The 16,547-nt window shown below is 42.6% G+C and overlaps 1 protein-coding gene across 8 annotated transcripts in view; it reads right to left on the bottom strand.

Moving 5' to 3' along the window:
- LOC112254849 (neurofascin) overlaps nucleotides 1–16,547 on the bottom strand; it is a 174,126-nt gene that overhangs the window by 67,258 nt on the left and 90,321 nt on the right. For all 8 annotated transcript variants that reach the window (XM_042324628.1, XM_042324629.1, XM_042324632.1 and 5 more), the window contains exon 2: nucleotides 1,310–1,469. In XM_042324628.1, the coding sequence (XP_042180562.1) occupies nucleotides 1,310–1,403 (94 nt within the window). In that variant the 5' untranslated portion in view covers nucleotides 1,404–1,469. The remainder of the gene's footprint in view (nucleotides 1–1,309; nucleotides 1,470–16,547) is intronic.

A 16,547-nucleotide genomic window follows, 5' to 3' on the forward strand; every position in this document is an offset into this window, starting at 1 on the left:
TACAGATGCATCAAAGATATTGAGAAACAGCTTCTATCTCAAGGCCATCAGACTGCTAAACAGCAATCATTAACTCAGAGAGGCTGCTGCCCACATTGAGACCCAATCACTGGACACTTTAATAAATGGATCACTAGTCACTTTAACAATGCCACTTTAAATAATGCCACTTTAATAATGTCCACATATCTTACATTACTCATATCACATGTATATACTGTATTTTATACCATCTACTGCACCTTGCCTATGCCGCTCAGCCATCGCTCATCCATATACAGTATTTATATGTACATATTCTTATTCACCCCTTTAGATTTGTGTGTTAGGTAGTTGTTGGGAATTGTTAGATTATTTGTTGGATATTACTGCACTATTGGAACTTGAAGCACAAGCATTTCGCAACACTCGCATTCACATCTGCTAACCATGTGTATGTGACCAATAAAATTAGATTTGATTAGAAATGTTGATTTGAAATGTTGATTTGATTTGAAATCAATGATGGGTAGTCAGAGTTGAATGGTTATGAGAAGATAGAGCCACCGTAGTCAGCCATACGTGAGAAACTGGTAAATGATTGCACAGTACTATGGAACAACCTACTCTATATGCATAAATGTTAATGTGAAGAGTTCTATGGTTCAACTGTAGATTTGAATATCGGGTAAATTGGTTTCAGCTCTGTGTTGGATGAAAACATATACATTAAATTCATATTGAATTAGCATGCCATAATTCATAATTCAGTTGGTAGAATATACACTCGACTATAGTTAAACCATGCAGAAATATCTTTAGATCATATGGATGGACTGAACATATTCACTGGGTAACACATCAATATGTGCGAGTGTGTGAGTGTAAGTGTATGTGTGTGTGTGTGTGTGTGTGTGTGTGTCTGTAAGTGTGCGCGCGGGATGGAGGATGGTCAGAGAGATGAGTGTATGTGAGCTCAGTTCTAATGTTAAGAGATATCACTTTTCATGAAGCTGGATCTGCAGATGCAAAGACAGGATAACTGTGTTGTGTCTTACATAGAGTATACACTGTACATGTAAATATAAATCACTTCATTTCGTATGCTTTTTTCCTGAAGGTCCATCTGTAAACACCAATAGGTTAGTAAGGGATGTGGCATGAAACTTTGTTTTCTTCATTTTTTGTTCACTGTCCTTCAATTCCAAAACCATTGTGTGGGTCACCGGTATCCAAATTGTATGAGAACCAAAGGTTTACAATAAAATATATATTATAAAACAATGTTTTGACTGATTTCATGTGTTTACGATTTGATTGATGGACTTACGATCAAGAGGAACCTCAATAGCAGACACTTCTTGCCATAGCAGCAGGAGCAACAACATGACAGACAGGACCCAAGGCCCGCCCTGCACCAACATCTCTCTCCTCTGATTGGCTCTCCTCTCCTGTCACAACTCCTGGTTGGCTCCTGATACGGCTCGGACCTATCAGAGAGACAGAGAGAGCGATGTGTTTTCAGTATGTGTGGCTGGCCTACATCAGCAGCTGAGGCCCTTACTCCCCAGAGAGAGCTACCCAGAGACAATGAAGACATCACACAGAACAGTTCCACCTCTCCTCCAATCATCCAATCATCCACTCCCCCATTACCCCAAACCAGTATCAGAACCCCAGGCCCAGGACTACTCATCTCCCTCCTTCTGTTAATGACCCCAGACCTTCAGATCCCCATTCCTCCATTCTCCCAGACCACAAGACCTCCAAACCCAGAGAACCAGAGCGCAGACCAGGGTACCATCCCAGTCTACTAACCCCATACACTCTGCCGACTAACCCCGTACACCCTGCCTCCAAAATCCATACAGCCTGCCTCCAAAATCCACACACCCAGTCTACTAACCCCACACACCCTGCCTCCTAACCCCATACACCCTGCCTACTGACCCCATACACCCTGCCTCCTGACCCCATACACCCTGCCTACTGACCCCATACACCCTGCCTACTGACCCCATACACCCTGCCTCCTAAATCCATACACCCTGCCTACTAACCCCATACACCCAGCCTCCTAACCCCATGCACCCTGCCTCCTAAATCCATACACCTAGTCTACTAACCTCATACACACTGCCTCCTAACCCCATACACCCTGCCTACTAACTCCATACACCCAGTCTACTAGCCCCATACACCCTGCCTACTAACCCCATACACCCTGCCTCCTAACCCCATACACCCTGCCTCCTAACCCCATACACCCTGCCTCCTAACCCCATACACCCTGCCTCCTAACCCCATACACCCAGTCTACTGTTAAGGGAATTTGTATCAATGATGACTAATTATGTATACATTTCAATCAGGACTGACTAATCAGAATACTATTATGTTACTCTATATGTACTAATCAGAATACTATTATGTTACTGTATATGTACTAATCAGAATACTATTATGTTACTGTATATGTATGAATTTTCTTTCTTAATAATCCTGGTACTGAATATAATGTGTGTAAATATAATCAAGAATTAGAACAATGACTGTCTGTTCCTTGGTAGAAATGAATGAACTATATCTTCAGACTGGCTAGAATGCTTATCTACACAGGAAGACCTTGGCTCGGTCATAAATGATATTAAATTGGTAGGGAGACGATGCGGGAAGGCTTGAGATACTGCCTTTGTACCAGGGTGGGAGAAGAGACGGGACAGTTCGAAAACTAATGACGTCATTTTCAGTTTATAACCTGTGGTAAACTGTATCGTGTTCAGTACTCTCGTGAATAAAGGCTGCTATTTGACTTTAAGACTGGGCTCTGTCCATTTTTATAAAATAAGGGTCATACAAATCCTTATGAATTGACAGAGTGTTTAATTTTAATTGGGTGTTAAAACATAGAGGAATTAAATTCCTGCAACATCTACTAACCCCATACACCCTGCCTCCTAAATCCATACAACTAGTCTACTAACCTCATACACTCTGCCTACTAACCCCATACACCCTGCCTCCTAAATCCATATACCCAGTCTACTAACCCCATACACCCACTCTACTGACTCCATACACCCAGCCTACTGACTCCATACACCCTGCCTACTGACCCCATACACCCTGCCTACTAACTCCATACACCCATTCTACTAACCCCATACACCCAGCCTACTAACCCCATACACCCAGCCTACTGACCCCATACACCCTGCTTACTGACCCCATACACCCTGCCTACTGACCCCATACACCCTGCCTACTGACCCCATACACCTAGTCTACTAACCCCATACGCCCAGCCTACTAGCTCCATACATCCTGCCTAACATAGCCTAATTGGTCCCGTGTAGCTCAGTTGGTAGGGCATTGTGCTTACAATGCCAGGGTTGTGGATTCAATTCTTGTGGGGGACCAGTATGAAAAAAGAATGAACATGTATGCACTCACTTCTGTAAGTCACTCTGGATAAGAGCGTTTGCTAAAGAACTAAAACGTCAAAAAAACGTACATAGCAGGTGTAAAATAAACATCTGAAACTAGATCACTGACATACATACAAAAGTTTTAAACTAGATCACTGACAAACAAAAGTTTGGGAGAGGTGCACTGTTCAATTAATACAGTAAATGGATTTAAGATGGAGTGTCACCTTGTTAACAAAGATATTAGAGACAAGAGAAGATAAAACATCCCAAAGTCAATGAATGGAGGAACATATAATGCTCCACCCAGCAGATGCTATGCTGCGTCATGTGATCCCTTCACAAAGTCAGGGTATGAGTTCAGAAATGGGCCTATTTTCCTCAAAAGTACGTTATGTCACAATTGCAAAGCCTTATAATATTACAGAGAACAAGCTCATTATCTCACATCTCGGAAAATATTTGTAATGTTTGGTTTTTGAGCTAGCGCCCAATTGATTCCCATTCCCTCCTTGAAGGAGAGCTATCTTTGTCCCAGAATTGTGGCCCATTGGCACTGCATAGGCAACATACACAATGGTTGGTAATACGATTCCAAACGAGTTTCCCATCTCCTCAAATGTATCTGTTTTTCCACTTTCCCTGAAAACTTGAACATCCGGTTGTTGGTGACTCAGCAGAGGCTATCCAAACCCAGACCATTAACCAGTGCTGCAGACTGAGATAAAGAGCCAGACATGTGTAAAGAACCAAACTCAATCACACAGCAGCTGAAGACGCTGACCATTTAACATTCCCCTCCACTTCAACAAACTAAATCCATGGCAAAATACCAAAAACATTGCGCATCAATGTATTGTTTTGTTGCATCTCCTACATCAAAGGTACAGTGCATTCGGAAAGTATTAAGACCCCTTCACTTTTTCCTCATTTTGCTACGTTACGGCCTTATTCTACATTATGGCTTATTCAATCTACACACAATATCCCATAATGACAAAACAAAAACATTATATACTTTCTTGCAATATAACTTATGTAAATATCACATTTACATAAGTTTTCAGACCCTTCACTCAGTACTTTGTTGAAGCACATTTGGCAGCAATTACAGCATCAAGTCTTCTTCTGTATGACGCTACAAACTTGGCACACCTGTATTTGGGAGTTTTTCCCATTCTTCTCTGCGGAACCTCTCAAGCTCTGTCTGGTTGGATGGGGAGTGTCGCTGCACAGCTATTTTCAGGTCTCTCCAGAGATGTTCGATCGGGTTCAAGTCCAGGCTCTGGCTGGACCACTCAAGGACATTCAGAGACTTGTCCCGAAGCCACTCCTGCATTGTCTTGGCTGTGTGCTTAGGGTCGTTGTTCTGTTGGAAGGTGAAGCATTGCCCCAGAGCGAGGTCCTGAGGCGCTCTGGAGCAGGGTTTCATCAAGGATCTCTCTGAACTTTGGTATTGATAATATTTTCCTCGATCATGACAAGTTTCCCTGTCCCTGCCATTGAAAAACATCCCCACAGTATAATGCTGCCACCACAATGCTTCACCGTAGGGATGGTGCCAGGTTTCCTCCAGGCGTGACACTTGGCATTCAGGCCAAAGAGTTCTATCTTGGTTTCATCAGACCAGAGAATCTTGTTTCTCATGGTCTGAGAGTGTTTATGTGCCTTTTGGCAAACTCCAAGCGGGATGTCTTTTACTGAGGATTGGCTTCCGTCTGGCCACTCCACCAAAAAGGCCTGATTGTTGGAGTGCTGCAGAGATGGTTGTCCTTCTGGAAGGCTCTCCCATTGCCACAGAGGAACTCTGGAGCTCTCTCAGAGTGACCATCGGGTTCTTTGTCACCTCCCCAGACCAAGGCCCTTGTAAGGACAGATACTGGGAGACAAAAAGCAAATACAGGGAGTGAAAATTTTATAAACAACAGACAGGAAACAGAAGGGCAATCAACAAAGTGAAGAAGTCCAGGTGAGTCCAATGACATTGATCTGTGTAATGAGAACAGGTGTGCGTAATGATGGGCAGCCTGGCACAGAGAGGGGGAGTAGGAGCAGGAGTGACAGTACCCCCCCCAGAGCCGCCACCCGGCATCCCACCTAGGCGAGCCTGACAGAATGGCCGAGATGTAGTCGAACGTGGCGGCTGAGGCGTTCGATGGAGTCGAACGTGGCGACTGAGGCGTGGGAGCCCGACGAGGCGGCTGAGGCGTGGGTGCCCGACGAGCTGGCTGAGGCGTGGGAGCCCGACGAGCCGGCTGAGGCGTGGGAGCCAGACGAGCTGGCTGAGGCGTGGGAGCCAGACGAGCCGGCTGAGGCGTGGGAGCCAGACGAGCCGGTTGAGGCGTGGGAGCCAGACGAGCCGGCTGAGGCGTGGGAGCCAGACGAGCCGGTTGAGGCGTGGGAGCCAGACGAGCCGGTTGAGGCGTGGGAGCCCGACGAGCCAGCTGAGGCATGATGTGGGGTGGGAGCCTGCCGAGCCAACAGAGGCAAGGAAACCTCTCGAACCAGCTAAGGCTTGGGAGCCTGCCGAGCCAACCGAGGCAAGGAAACCTCTCGAACCAGCTAAGGCGTGAAAGCCCGACGAGCCATCTGAGGCAACCCCGGTTCCTTCGGCAGCGGAAGCCGGACTCGACGTCACCAACAAAAACAAAAAACAAAAACTCATTGATGCTTCAAATTGTGGTGTCAGCATTCTGTAAGTACAGACAAGAAGCAATTAATAAACAACAAACAGGAAACATTACACAGAGATTATCTGGACAGGAGAAACAAAACAACATTAATGCTGACAACTGAGGAACAGACAGATATAGAGGGGCAATCAACAAAGTAAAGGAGTCCAGGTGAGTCCAATGAGCGCTGATGCACATAATGATGGCGACAGGTGTGCATAATGATGGGCAGCCTGGTGCCCTCGAGCGCCAGAGAAGGGGAGAGGGAGCAGGCGTGACAGCCCTTCTACCCCAATTGTTCAGTTTGGCCGGGCAGCCACCTTTAGGAGAGTCTTGGTGGTTCCAAACTTCTTCCATTTAAGAGTGATGGAGGCCACTGTGTTCTTTGGGACCTTCAATGCTGTAGACATATTTTGATACACTTACCCAGATCTGTGCCTTGACACAATCCTGTCTTTGAGCTCTACGGACAATTCCTTCAACCTCATGACTTGGTTTTTGCTCTGACACGCACTGTCCACTGTGACCTTATATAGAAAGGTGTGTGCCTTTCCAAATCATGTCCAATCAATTGAATTTGCCACAGGTGGACACCAATCAAGTTGGAGAAACATTTCAAGGATGATCAATGGAAACAGGAATCACCTGAGCTTAATTTCGAGTCTCATAGCAAAGGGTCCGAGTACTTATTAAAGGTTGACCGATTATGATTTTTCAACGCTGATACCAATACCGATTATTGGAGGACAAAAAATGCTTTTGTTAAATCATCCCCCATTTGGCGAAGGTTGCTGGCTTTGTTAGGAAGAAATGGTCTTCACACAGTTCGCAATGAGCCAGGTGGCCCAAACTACTGCATATACCCTGAATCTGTTGCACAGAAAGCAAGAGAAGTGAAACAATTTCCGTAGTTAAAATAAATTAATGTTAACAGGCAATATTAACTAAATATGCAGGTTTAAAAATATATACTTGTGTATTGATTTTTATAAAGACATTAATGTTTATGGTTAGGTACACATTGGTGCAACGACAGTGCTTTTTTCGCGAATGCCCTTGTTAAATCACCCATTTGGCGAAGTAGGCTTTGATTCAATAATAAATTAACAGGCATGGATTGTATGCAACGCAGGACAAGCTAGTTAAACTAGTAATATCATCAACCATGTGTAGTTAACTAGTGATTATGTTAAGATTGATTGTTTTTTATAAGACAAGTTTAATGCTAGCTAGCACCTTACCTTGGCTCCTTGCTTCACTCGCATAACAGGTAGTCAGCCTGCCACGCAGTCTCCTCGTGGAGTGCAATATAATCGGCCATAATCCAAAAATGCAGATTACCGATTGTAATGAAAACAACCTCTAGTACTTATGTAAATAAATATTTTAAATCATTCATAAATAATAATAAATATTTTTAATACTTTTGCAAAAATCTCTAAAACCTGGTTTTCGCTTCATCATTATTGGGTATTGTGTGTAGATTGATGAGGAAAAAAATTATTGTATCCATTTTAGAATAATGCTGTAACATAACAAAATGTGGAAAAGGTCACGGGGTCTGAATACTTCCCGAATGCACTGTACCTGTAGAATTATTACTCAAATAAGTCACTCCAAATCCTCCTGCCAAGAAAAATCATTAGGAAACTAACCTGAATATTAGCTATATATACTTGGCATAAGCTTACTTTAAAAACAGTACTTATGATAAAGTACAGTATTTCAATGGGGATAGTTAACATGGGTTTTATTTAACAAATTGCCTTGGTTTAACAAATGGAGGAAAACATGCATAATTTAGAGAGTTATTCTGTATAATAGCCTCATTTACCTTAGCATGTTAGGTTTTAGCTTAATTTATGCTACCGTCATTATCTGTATTTGTTATGATGTTCATGGTGACAAAAATTAGACCGCTTCCTCAAATCCACTTCCAACGCCTTTTGAAAAGTTACTACTGAGAACACACACGCACGCATACATACACACATTTATTCTTAAGTCACACATTAAAGACCACAGGCTAAACACACAACAGAGTGCACACATGAACAGAATCCACAGCATCTACTTCCCTGTCAGCAGATCAGATAGCAGATAATAGCAGTTACTGTGCTAGCTTTCTGAACCACAACCCAGCCACAATGCCGCCATCTTCACACTTCCTTATGGAATTGAGATAAAGAACAACATGTTTGGCTCAACAATGTAGATGGCCAGAGAGAGAACCAGATCTGAAATCACTGGTTAACCAGGTTAGGCGGAACCAGCCATGGGCTACCTACCATTTTGGAACACTCGTGTGGACAACAGGGAGACTTGTCTACACTAACCCTTCTGCTCTCTAGAAGTTAAACCGATTCAAGGCCTTCTCCTGTGATCCAACATTAATGAAGTCGACTCTTGTCAAGATGGGTCTTTATGCCTTTGGTGTGGAGGACAGAAGGAAAGACAAACACAACTACACTCATTGGGTTGATTCTGCACTCTGCTAAGAAGTGTTTGGACAGAGAAGAGCAGAAGAGCCTGAGTGTTGCCCAAGTGTGTGACTGCCCTGTGTCACATATGGCATGCTGTTTATTCTTATTCGCACACACACACACACACACACACACACACACACACACACACACACACACACACACACACACACACACACACACACACACACACACACACACACACACAGTAGGGCACACACACACACACACACACACCAGTAGGGCAAGCAGCAGGGTAGCAGTACTGCAGGTTTCAACCCGAAGCCCCAGTGATAGAACTAGTACTGAGCTGATTGTTGTGTAGCCTCTTTAAACTCCTGGATATCTACTGGGTCACATGTGTTTGTGCTAGGTGACCTAGCAGCTTGCAGCCCAAGCTGAGCCAAGCAAAACCTCCTGCCAACACAGTCCTAGGGGCTCATTCTGACTCTGTGTGTGTGTGTGTGTGTGTTTTCTTTCATGTGTGCTGCCATAAGTGTGCTAGACATATAGAGAGTCTCTCTCTATACGAGGATCATTACTAATGTAGAGTCTCTCTCTATACGAGGATCATTACTAATGTAGAGTCTCTCTCTATACGAGGATCATTACTAATGTAGAGTCTCTCTCTATACGAGGATCATTACTAATGTAGAGTCTCTCTCTATACAAGGATCATTACTAATGTAGAGTCTCTCTCTATACGAGGATCATTACTAATGTAGAGTCTCTCTCTATACGAGGATCATTACTAATGTAGAGTCTCTCTCTATACGAGGATCATTACTAATGTAGAGTCTCTCTCTATACGAGGATCATTACTAATGTAGTCTCTCTCTATACGAGGATCATTACTAATGTAGAGTATCTCTCTCTACACGAGGACCATGTCAATGCTATCTATTCCTGTTGCGTGACAGTAATGGGTCGTTCCATTAAGCCATTCTGGGGTTACGTGATGCAGGCTAATGGAGCCCTTGTGGGACAACAGACTCCAGAGGAGGTGAAATTAATAAGCTTTGGTGGATCTAAAGGGTGTGTGTGTGTTCCAGTGTGTGTTCCAGTGTCTGTGTGTATTGTGTAAGTGCATGCATATGAATTTGAGTGTGCGTGTGTGCCTAATGCAGTGATGGCACTTCAACACCCCCCACCCCTCTCTTCCCTCCCATCCCCAGATAGATCCTTCAAAAGACAATGTTTTGGAGAGGCCTTTTTCCCTACGGAGAGCTGAAGTAAAAAAGGTCCATCTGTGGATGACAGTACAGTCAGAGTACAGTCCTGTAGACCAGAGGCAGCTCTATAAATACCAGAGTACACACAATTACCCTCAGCACCCCCACCCCACCCCACCTCAACCCAAACAAGCCCATCCCAGCCCACCACAGTCAAACCCACCCTAGCCCACCCCACCTCAGCCTACCCCAAGCCAGCCCACCACACAGACACACAGTACAGCCTGGTCGCAGACACAGGTCCCTCCACCCCTACAACCCCCAAGCTGAAACCAACTGAATTGAAATACTCAGCTGCTCCTTCCACCTTACCAGCTCCTCAGCTGTTGCAGTACAGACACACACTCATACACACGTGCAAGCACACACAGAGTTACATTGAGGGGCGATAGGTAGCCTAGTGGTTAGAGCATTGGGCCAGCAACCAAAGGATTTGTAAAACAACAATGACAATGTAAAATATGTTGTTCTGCCCCTGAGCAAGGCAGTTAACACACTGTTCCCCAGGTGCCACAGACGTGGATGTCTATTATGGCAGCCCCCCGCACCTCTTTGATTAAGAGGGGTTGGGTTAAATGCTGAAGAAACATTTCAGTTGTACAACTGACAAGGTATCCCCCCTTTCAGTGCCTTCCAAATCAAAGTGTATTTGTCACGTGTGAAATGCTTACTTACAGGCCCCAACCAACAGTGCAATTTTTAAGTTAAAAAAAGTATTAGGTGAACAACAGATAAGTAAAGAAATAAAAACAACAGTAAAAAAGACTGAGAAATAAAAGTAGCAAGGCTATAACAGAAGCAAGGCTATAACAGCAGCAAGGTTATATACAGGCACCGGTTAGTCAGGCTGATTGAGGTAGTATGTACATGCAGGTATAGTTAAAGTGACTATCCATACAGTTCAAGTCGGAAGTTTACATACACCTGAGCCAAATACATTAAAACTCAGTTTTTCACAATTCGTGAAATTTAATCCTAGTAACAATTCCCTGTCTTAGGTCAGTTAGGATCACCACTTTATTTTAAGATTGTGAAATGTCAGAATAATAGTAGAGAGAATTATTTATTTCAGCGTGTATTTCTTTCATCACATTCCCAGTGTCAGAAGTTTACATACACTCAATTAGTATTTGGTAGCATTGCCTTTAAATTGTTTAACTTGGGTCAAACGTTTCGGTAGCCTTCCACAAGCTTCCCATAATAAGTTGGGTGAATTTTGGCCCATTCCTCCTGACAGAGTTGGTGCAACTGAGTCAGGTTTGTAGGCCTTCTTGCTCGCACACGCTTTTTCAGTTCTGCCCACAAATGTTCTATGGGATTGAGGTCAGGGATTTGTGACGGCCACTCCAATACCTTGACTTTGCTGTCCTTAAGCCATTTTGCCACAACTTTGGAAGTATGCTTGGGGTCATTGTCCATTGGGAAGACCCATATGCGACCAAGCTTTAACTTCCTGACTGATGTCTTGAGATGTTGCTTCAATATATCCACATAATTTTCCTTACTCATGATGCCATCTATTTTGTGAAGTGCATCAGTCCCTCCTGCAGCTAAGCACCTACATAACATGATGCTGCCACCCTCATGCTTCACGGTTGGGATGGTGTTCTTCGGCTTGCAAGCCTCTAATTTTTTCCTCCAAACATAATGATGGTCATTACGGCCAAACAGTTTTATTTTTGTTTCATCAGATCAGAGGACATTTCTACAAAAAAGTACGATCTTTGTCCCCATGTGCAGTTGCAAACCGTGGTCTGGCTTTTTTATGGCAATTTTGGAGCAGTGGCTTCTTCCTTGCTGATTGGCCTTTCAGGTTATGTCGAAATAGGACTCATTTTACTGTGGATATAGATACTTTTGTACCGGTTACCTCCAGCATCTTCACATGGTCTATTGCTGTTGTTCTGGGATTGATTTGCACATTTCACACCAAAGTACGTTCATCTCTAGGAGACAGAACGCGTCTCCTTCCTGAGCGGTATGACAGCTGCGTGGTCCAATAGTGTTTATACTTGCGTACTGTTGTTTGTACAGATGAACATGTTACCTTCAGGCGTTTGGAAATTGTTCCCAAGGATGAACCAGACTTGTGGAGGTCTCCAATTTTTTTTCTGAGGTCTTGGCTGATTTCTTTTGATTTTCCCATGATGTCAAGCAAAGAGGCACTGAGTTGGAAGGTAGGCCTTGAAATACATCCACAGGTACACCGCCAATTGACTCAAATGATGTCAATTAGCCTATTAGAAGCTTATTAAGCCATGACATTTTCTGGAATTTTCCAAGCTGTTTAAAGGCACAGTCACCTTAGTGTATGTAAACTTCTGACCCACTGGAATTGTGACACAGTGAATTAATTATAAGTGAAATAATCTGTCTGTAAACAATTGTTGGAAATATGACTTGTCACATCCACAAAGTAGATGTCCTAACCAGCATGCCAAAACTATAGTTTGTTAACAAGACATTTGTAGAGTTGTTGAAAAACTAGTTTTAATGACTCCAACCTAAGTGTATGTGAACCTCCAACTTCAACTGTATCTTGCATTAGTCATCTCATATGTATATACTGTATTTTGGTCTATGCTGCTCTGACATTGTTCGACCATATATTTATATATTCTTAATTCCATTCCTTTACTTAGATCTGTGTGTATTAGGTATTTGTTGTGGAATTGTTAGATATTACTTGTTAGATATTGCTACACTGTCGGAACTAGAAGCACAAGCATTTCGCTACACCCACAATAACATCTGCTAAACACGTGTGAGTGTATGATTTCATTTGATATCCTCTTTGATATCTTCTGTTTCCTCACTGATTAAAACAGGAACAACTCTGACCTGTGAAGAGAGAGAGAGAGAGAGAGAGAGAGAGAGAGAGAGAGAGAGACATAGATCATTTATTTAAATCAATAGAAAACCAGGAGTCTCAGAAGCTCTCTATCTATCCAGATCTGCTGACGGTTCATTTATCTCCTTTTTTTCCTCAACACAGCAAGACAGTAAGGGAGGAGAGGAATACCTCACTAACACACCCCTCAGGAGTCTACCACAGAGATACAGTGTGTGTGTGTCTGACACTGAGCCAAACACACTCATCTCATAGCTCTGTTGATTCATGGAGTGTGTTTAAAGAAGTGTGTTGTCTGTGAGCAAAGCAGTCATGGCCTCAGGGTTTACAACATGCTCACCAGGGGAGAAACAACTAAAAAATAAAGAGCAGAGAGTAGAGAGAACAGAGATAGGAGAGAGAACAGAGAGAACATAGCATTTCAAGCAGACAGCCTAAGAAAATGAACAACAATGACAAACGGTTTGATGAAGAATGCAAAAACCTAAGAAAGAAATTGAGAATACTATCCAACCAAAAACATAGAGACCTAGAAAACCTGAGTCTACGCCTTCACTATGGTGAACCACTAAAACAATAGAGAAATACAATACGGTAAAAGGAGGAACAGCATGTCAGAAATAAGCTCAATATAAATGAAGAATCCATAGAATCTAACCACTTCTGGGAAAACTGGAGCACACTAAACAAACAACAACACAAAGAGTTATCTATCCAAAACAGAGGTGTGGATAAACCACTTCTCCAATCTTTTTGGCTCTATAACAAAGAACAAACAGTAAAAACATACACATGATCAAATACAAATCTTAGAATCAACTATTAAAGACTACCAGAACCCACTGGATTCTCAAATGACCCTGAATGAACGACAGGACCAAATACAAACCCTCCAACCCAAAAAGGCCTGAGGTGTTGATGGTATCCCCAAAGAAATTATAAATGATACAGGCCACAAATTCCAATTGGCTATACTAAAACTCTTTAACATCATCCTTAGCTCTGGCATCTTCCCCAATATCTGGAACCAAAGACTGATAACCCCAATCCACAAAAGTGGAGACAAATTTGACCCCAATAACTACCGTGGGATATGGGTCAACATCAAACTTGGGAAAATCCTCTGCATTATCATTGACAGCAGACCTGTACATTTCCTCATTGAAAACAATGTAGAATTCGAAAGGCACTCGCACATCCGAGCAATCTAATTTGCAGGTGCATGGCAACAGTTGAACAAGATGAAGGAAAAAGGAAACCGCACACTGCTCTTGGTAGTATCACTGATATTTAATAAGCTTATGTATCGGCCTCATGGCCTTCCTCAGAGCTTGTGTGAATTTTTTAAAATTTGCACCCTTATGTAGACCTAGCCCCTCCCACATCCGTTCTACACATCGAATGGGGTTGAAGGAAAAGAGAAAAACAAATACGTTTTCAATATGCATTTCATAAATATTACAAAAGTATATAAATAAGACGTATGAAACACGTCTGTAAAATCACAATGAGGACATAGCAAGTTTACATTAGTCATTGGGTACATCATACGAAAAACAGAAATCTTAAATAGGCACATAATTCATGTTCAAATTCACAACATAACATACATAGGCATTTCATCATTAAGTCCTTTAGGAAATAACGTCTGGAGGGTGAAAATCCCAAAACATTCGCTTCTACTCAGAGTATTATTGATATCACCTCCCCTATCTGATATCTTAGCTTTCTCTATGCCACAAAATCTAAAAAGGTAGAAATATCATGCTTTCCGGTCAATGAAATGTACTGCGACTGGATAATCCCCGTCGTTTCTCCCGATTGAACTTTTATGTTCCCTGATTCTCTGTTTGAGAGAACGAGAGGTTTAACCTACACAGCACAGCCCACGTGGACATGATATAATGAAGATAACATGGGTGGTGGAACACGTAATAATGTCATTTATTTGGAACCGTTTTCCTGTATGTGGGTGGCAGAAATGTTCACACTTCATCATATTGTTGCACTGTGCACATCCTCTGCATTTATAGCTACCATTTGGTAGAGGGCGTAAAAGGGCTTATCTGATTTTCTTTTGTGGCTGGCAGTTGGCATGAACCAATTTATCACGTAAATTGCGACCTCTCCTATACACAACAAGTGGTGGATTTTTAAATTCAGCCTGCAAAGCTGGGTGATAAAATATGCCAGTGTTTCTTGACCATCCCTCCCACTTTTAGTGAATTCAAAGTATATTTGGTTGTGAACATTACAGTGCCTTGCGAAAGTATTCGGCCCCCTTGAACTTTGCGACCTTTTGCCACATTTCAGGCATCAAACATAAAGATATAAAACTGTATTTTTTTGTGAAGAATCAACAACAAGTGGGACACAATCATGAAGTGAAACAACATTTATTGGATATTTCAAACTTTTTTAACAAATCAAAAACTGAAAAATTGGGCGTGCAAAATTATTCAGCCCCTTTACTTTCAGTGCAGCAAACTCTCTCCAGAAGTTCAGTGAGGATCTCTGAATGATCCAATGTTGACCTAAATGACTAATGATGATAAATACAATCCACCTGTGTGTAATCAAGTCTCCGTATAAATGCACCTGCACTGTGATAGTCTCAGAGGTCCGTTAAAAGCGTAGAGAGCATCATGAAGAACAAGGAACACAACAGGCAGGTCCGAGATACTGTTGTGAAGAAGTTTAAAGCCGGATTTGGATACAAAAAGATTTCCCAAGCTTTAAACATCCCAAGGAGCACTGTGCAAGCGATAATATTGAAATGGAAGGAGGATCAGACCACTGCAAATCTACCAAGACCTGGCCGTCCCTCTAAACTTTCAGCTCATACAAGGAGAAGACTGATCAGAGATGCAGCCAAGAGGCCCATGATCACTCTGGATGAACTGCAGAGATCTACAGCTGAGGTGGGAGACTCTGTCCATAGGACAACAATCAGTCGTATATTGCACAAATCTGGCCTTTATGGAAGAGTGGCAAGAAGAAAGCCATTTCTTAAAGATATCCATAAAAATTGCCGTTTAAAGTTTGCCACAAGCCACCTGGGAGACACACCAAACATGTGGAAGAAGGTGCTCTGGTCAGATGAAACCAAAATTGAACTTTTTGGCAACAATGCAAAATGTTATGTTTGGCATAAAAGCAACACAGCTCATCACCCTGAACACACCTTCCCCACTGTCAAACATGGTGGTGGCAGCATCATGGTTTGGGCCTGTTTTTCTTCAGCAGGGACAGGGAAGATGGTTAAAATTGATGGGAAGATGGATGGAGCCAAATACAGGACCATTCTGGAAGAAAACCTGATGGAGTCTGCAAAAGACCTGAGACTGGGATGGAGATTTGTCTTCCAACAAGACAATGATCCAAAACATAAAGCAAAATCTACAATGGAATGGTTCAAAAATAAACATATCCAGGTGTTAGAATGGCCAAGTCAAAGTCCAGACCTGAATCCAATCGAGAATCTGTGGAAAGAACTGAAAACTGCTGTTCACAAATGCTCTCCATCCAACCTCACTGAGCTCGAGCTGTTTTGCAAGGAGGAATGGGAAAAAATGTCAGTCTCTCGATGTGCAAAACTGATAGAGACATACCCCAAGCGACTTACAGCTGTAATCGCAGCAAAAGGTGGCGCTACAAAGTATTAACTTAAGGGGGCTGAATAATTTTGCACGCCCAATTTTTCAGTTTTTGATTTGTTAAAAAAGTTTGAAATATCCAATAGATGTCGTTCCACTTCATGATTGTGTCCCACTTGTTGTTGATTCTTCACAAAAAAATACAGTTTTATATCTTTATGTTTGAAGCCTGAAATGTGGCAAAAGGTCTCAAAGTTCAAGGGGGCCGAATACTTTCGCAAGGCACTGTACATAGTGTTCTTTAGG

This window comes from Oncorhynchus tshawytscha, linkage group LG07 (assembly GCF_018296145.1).
Source record: "Oncorhynchus tshawytscha isolate Ot180627B linkage group LG07, Otsh_v2.0, whole genome shotgun sequence".
In the NCBI taxonomy this organism is placed as follows: Eukaryota; Metazoa; Chordata; class Actinopteri; order Salmoniformes; family Salmonidae; genus Oncorhynchus; species Oncorhynchus tshawytscha.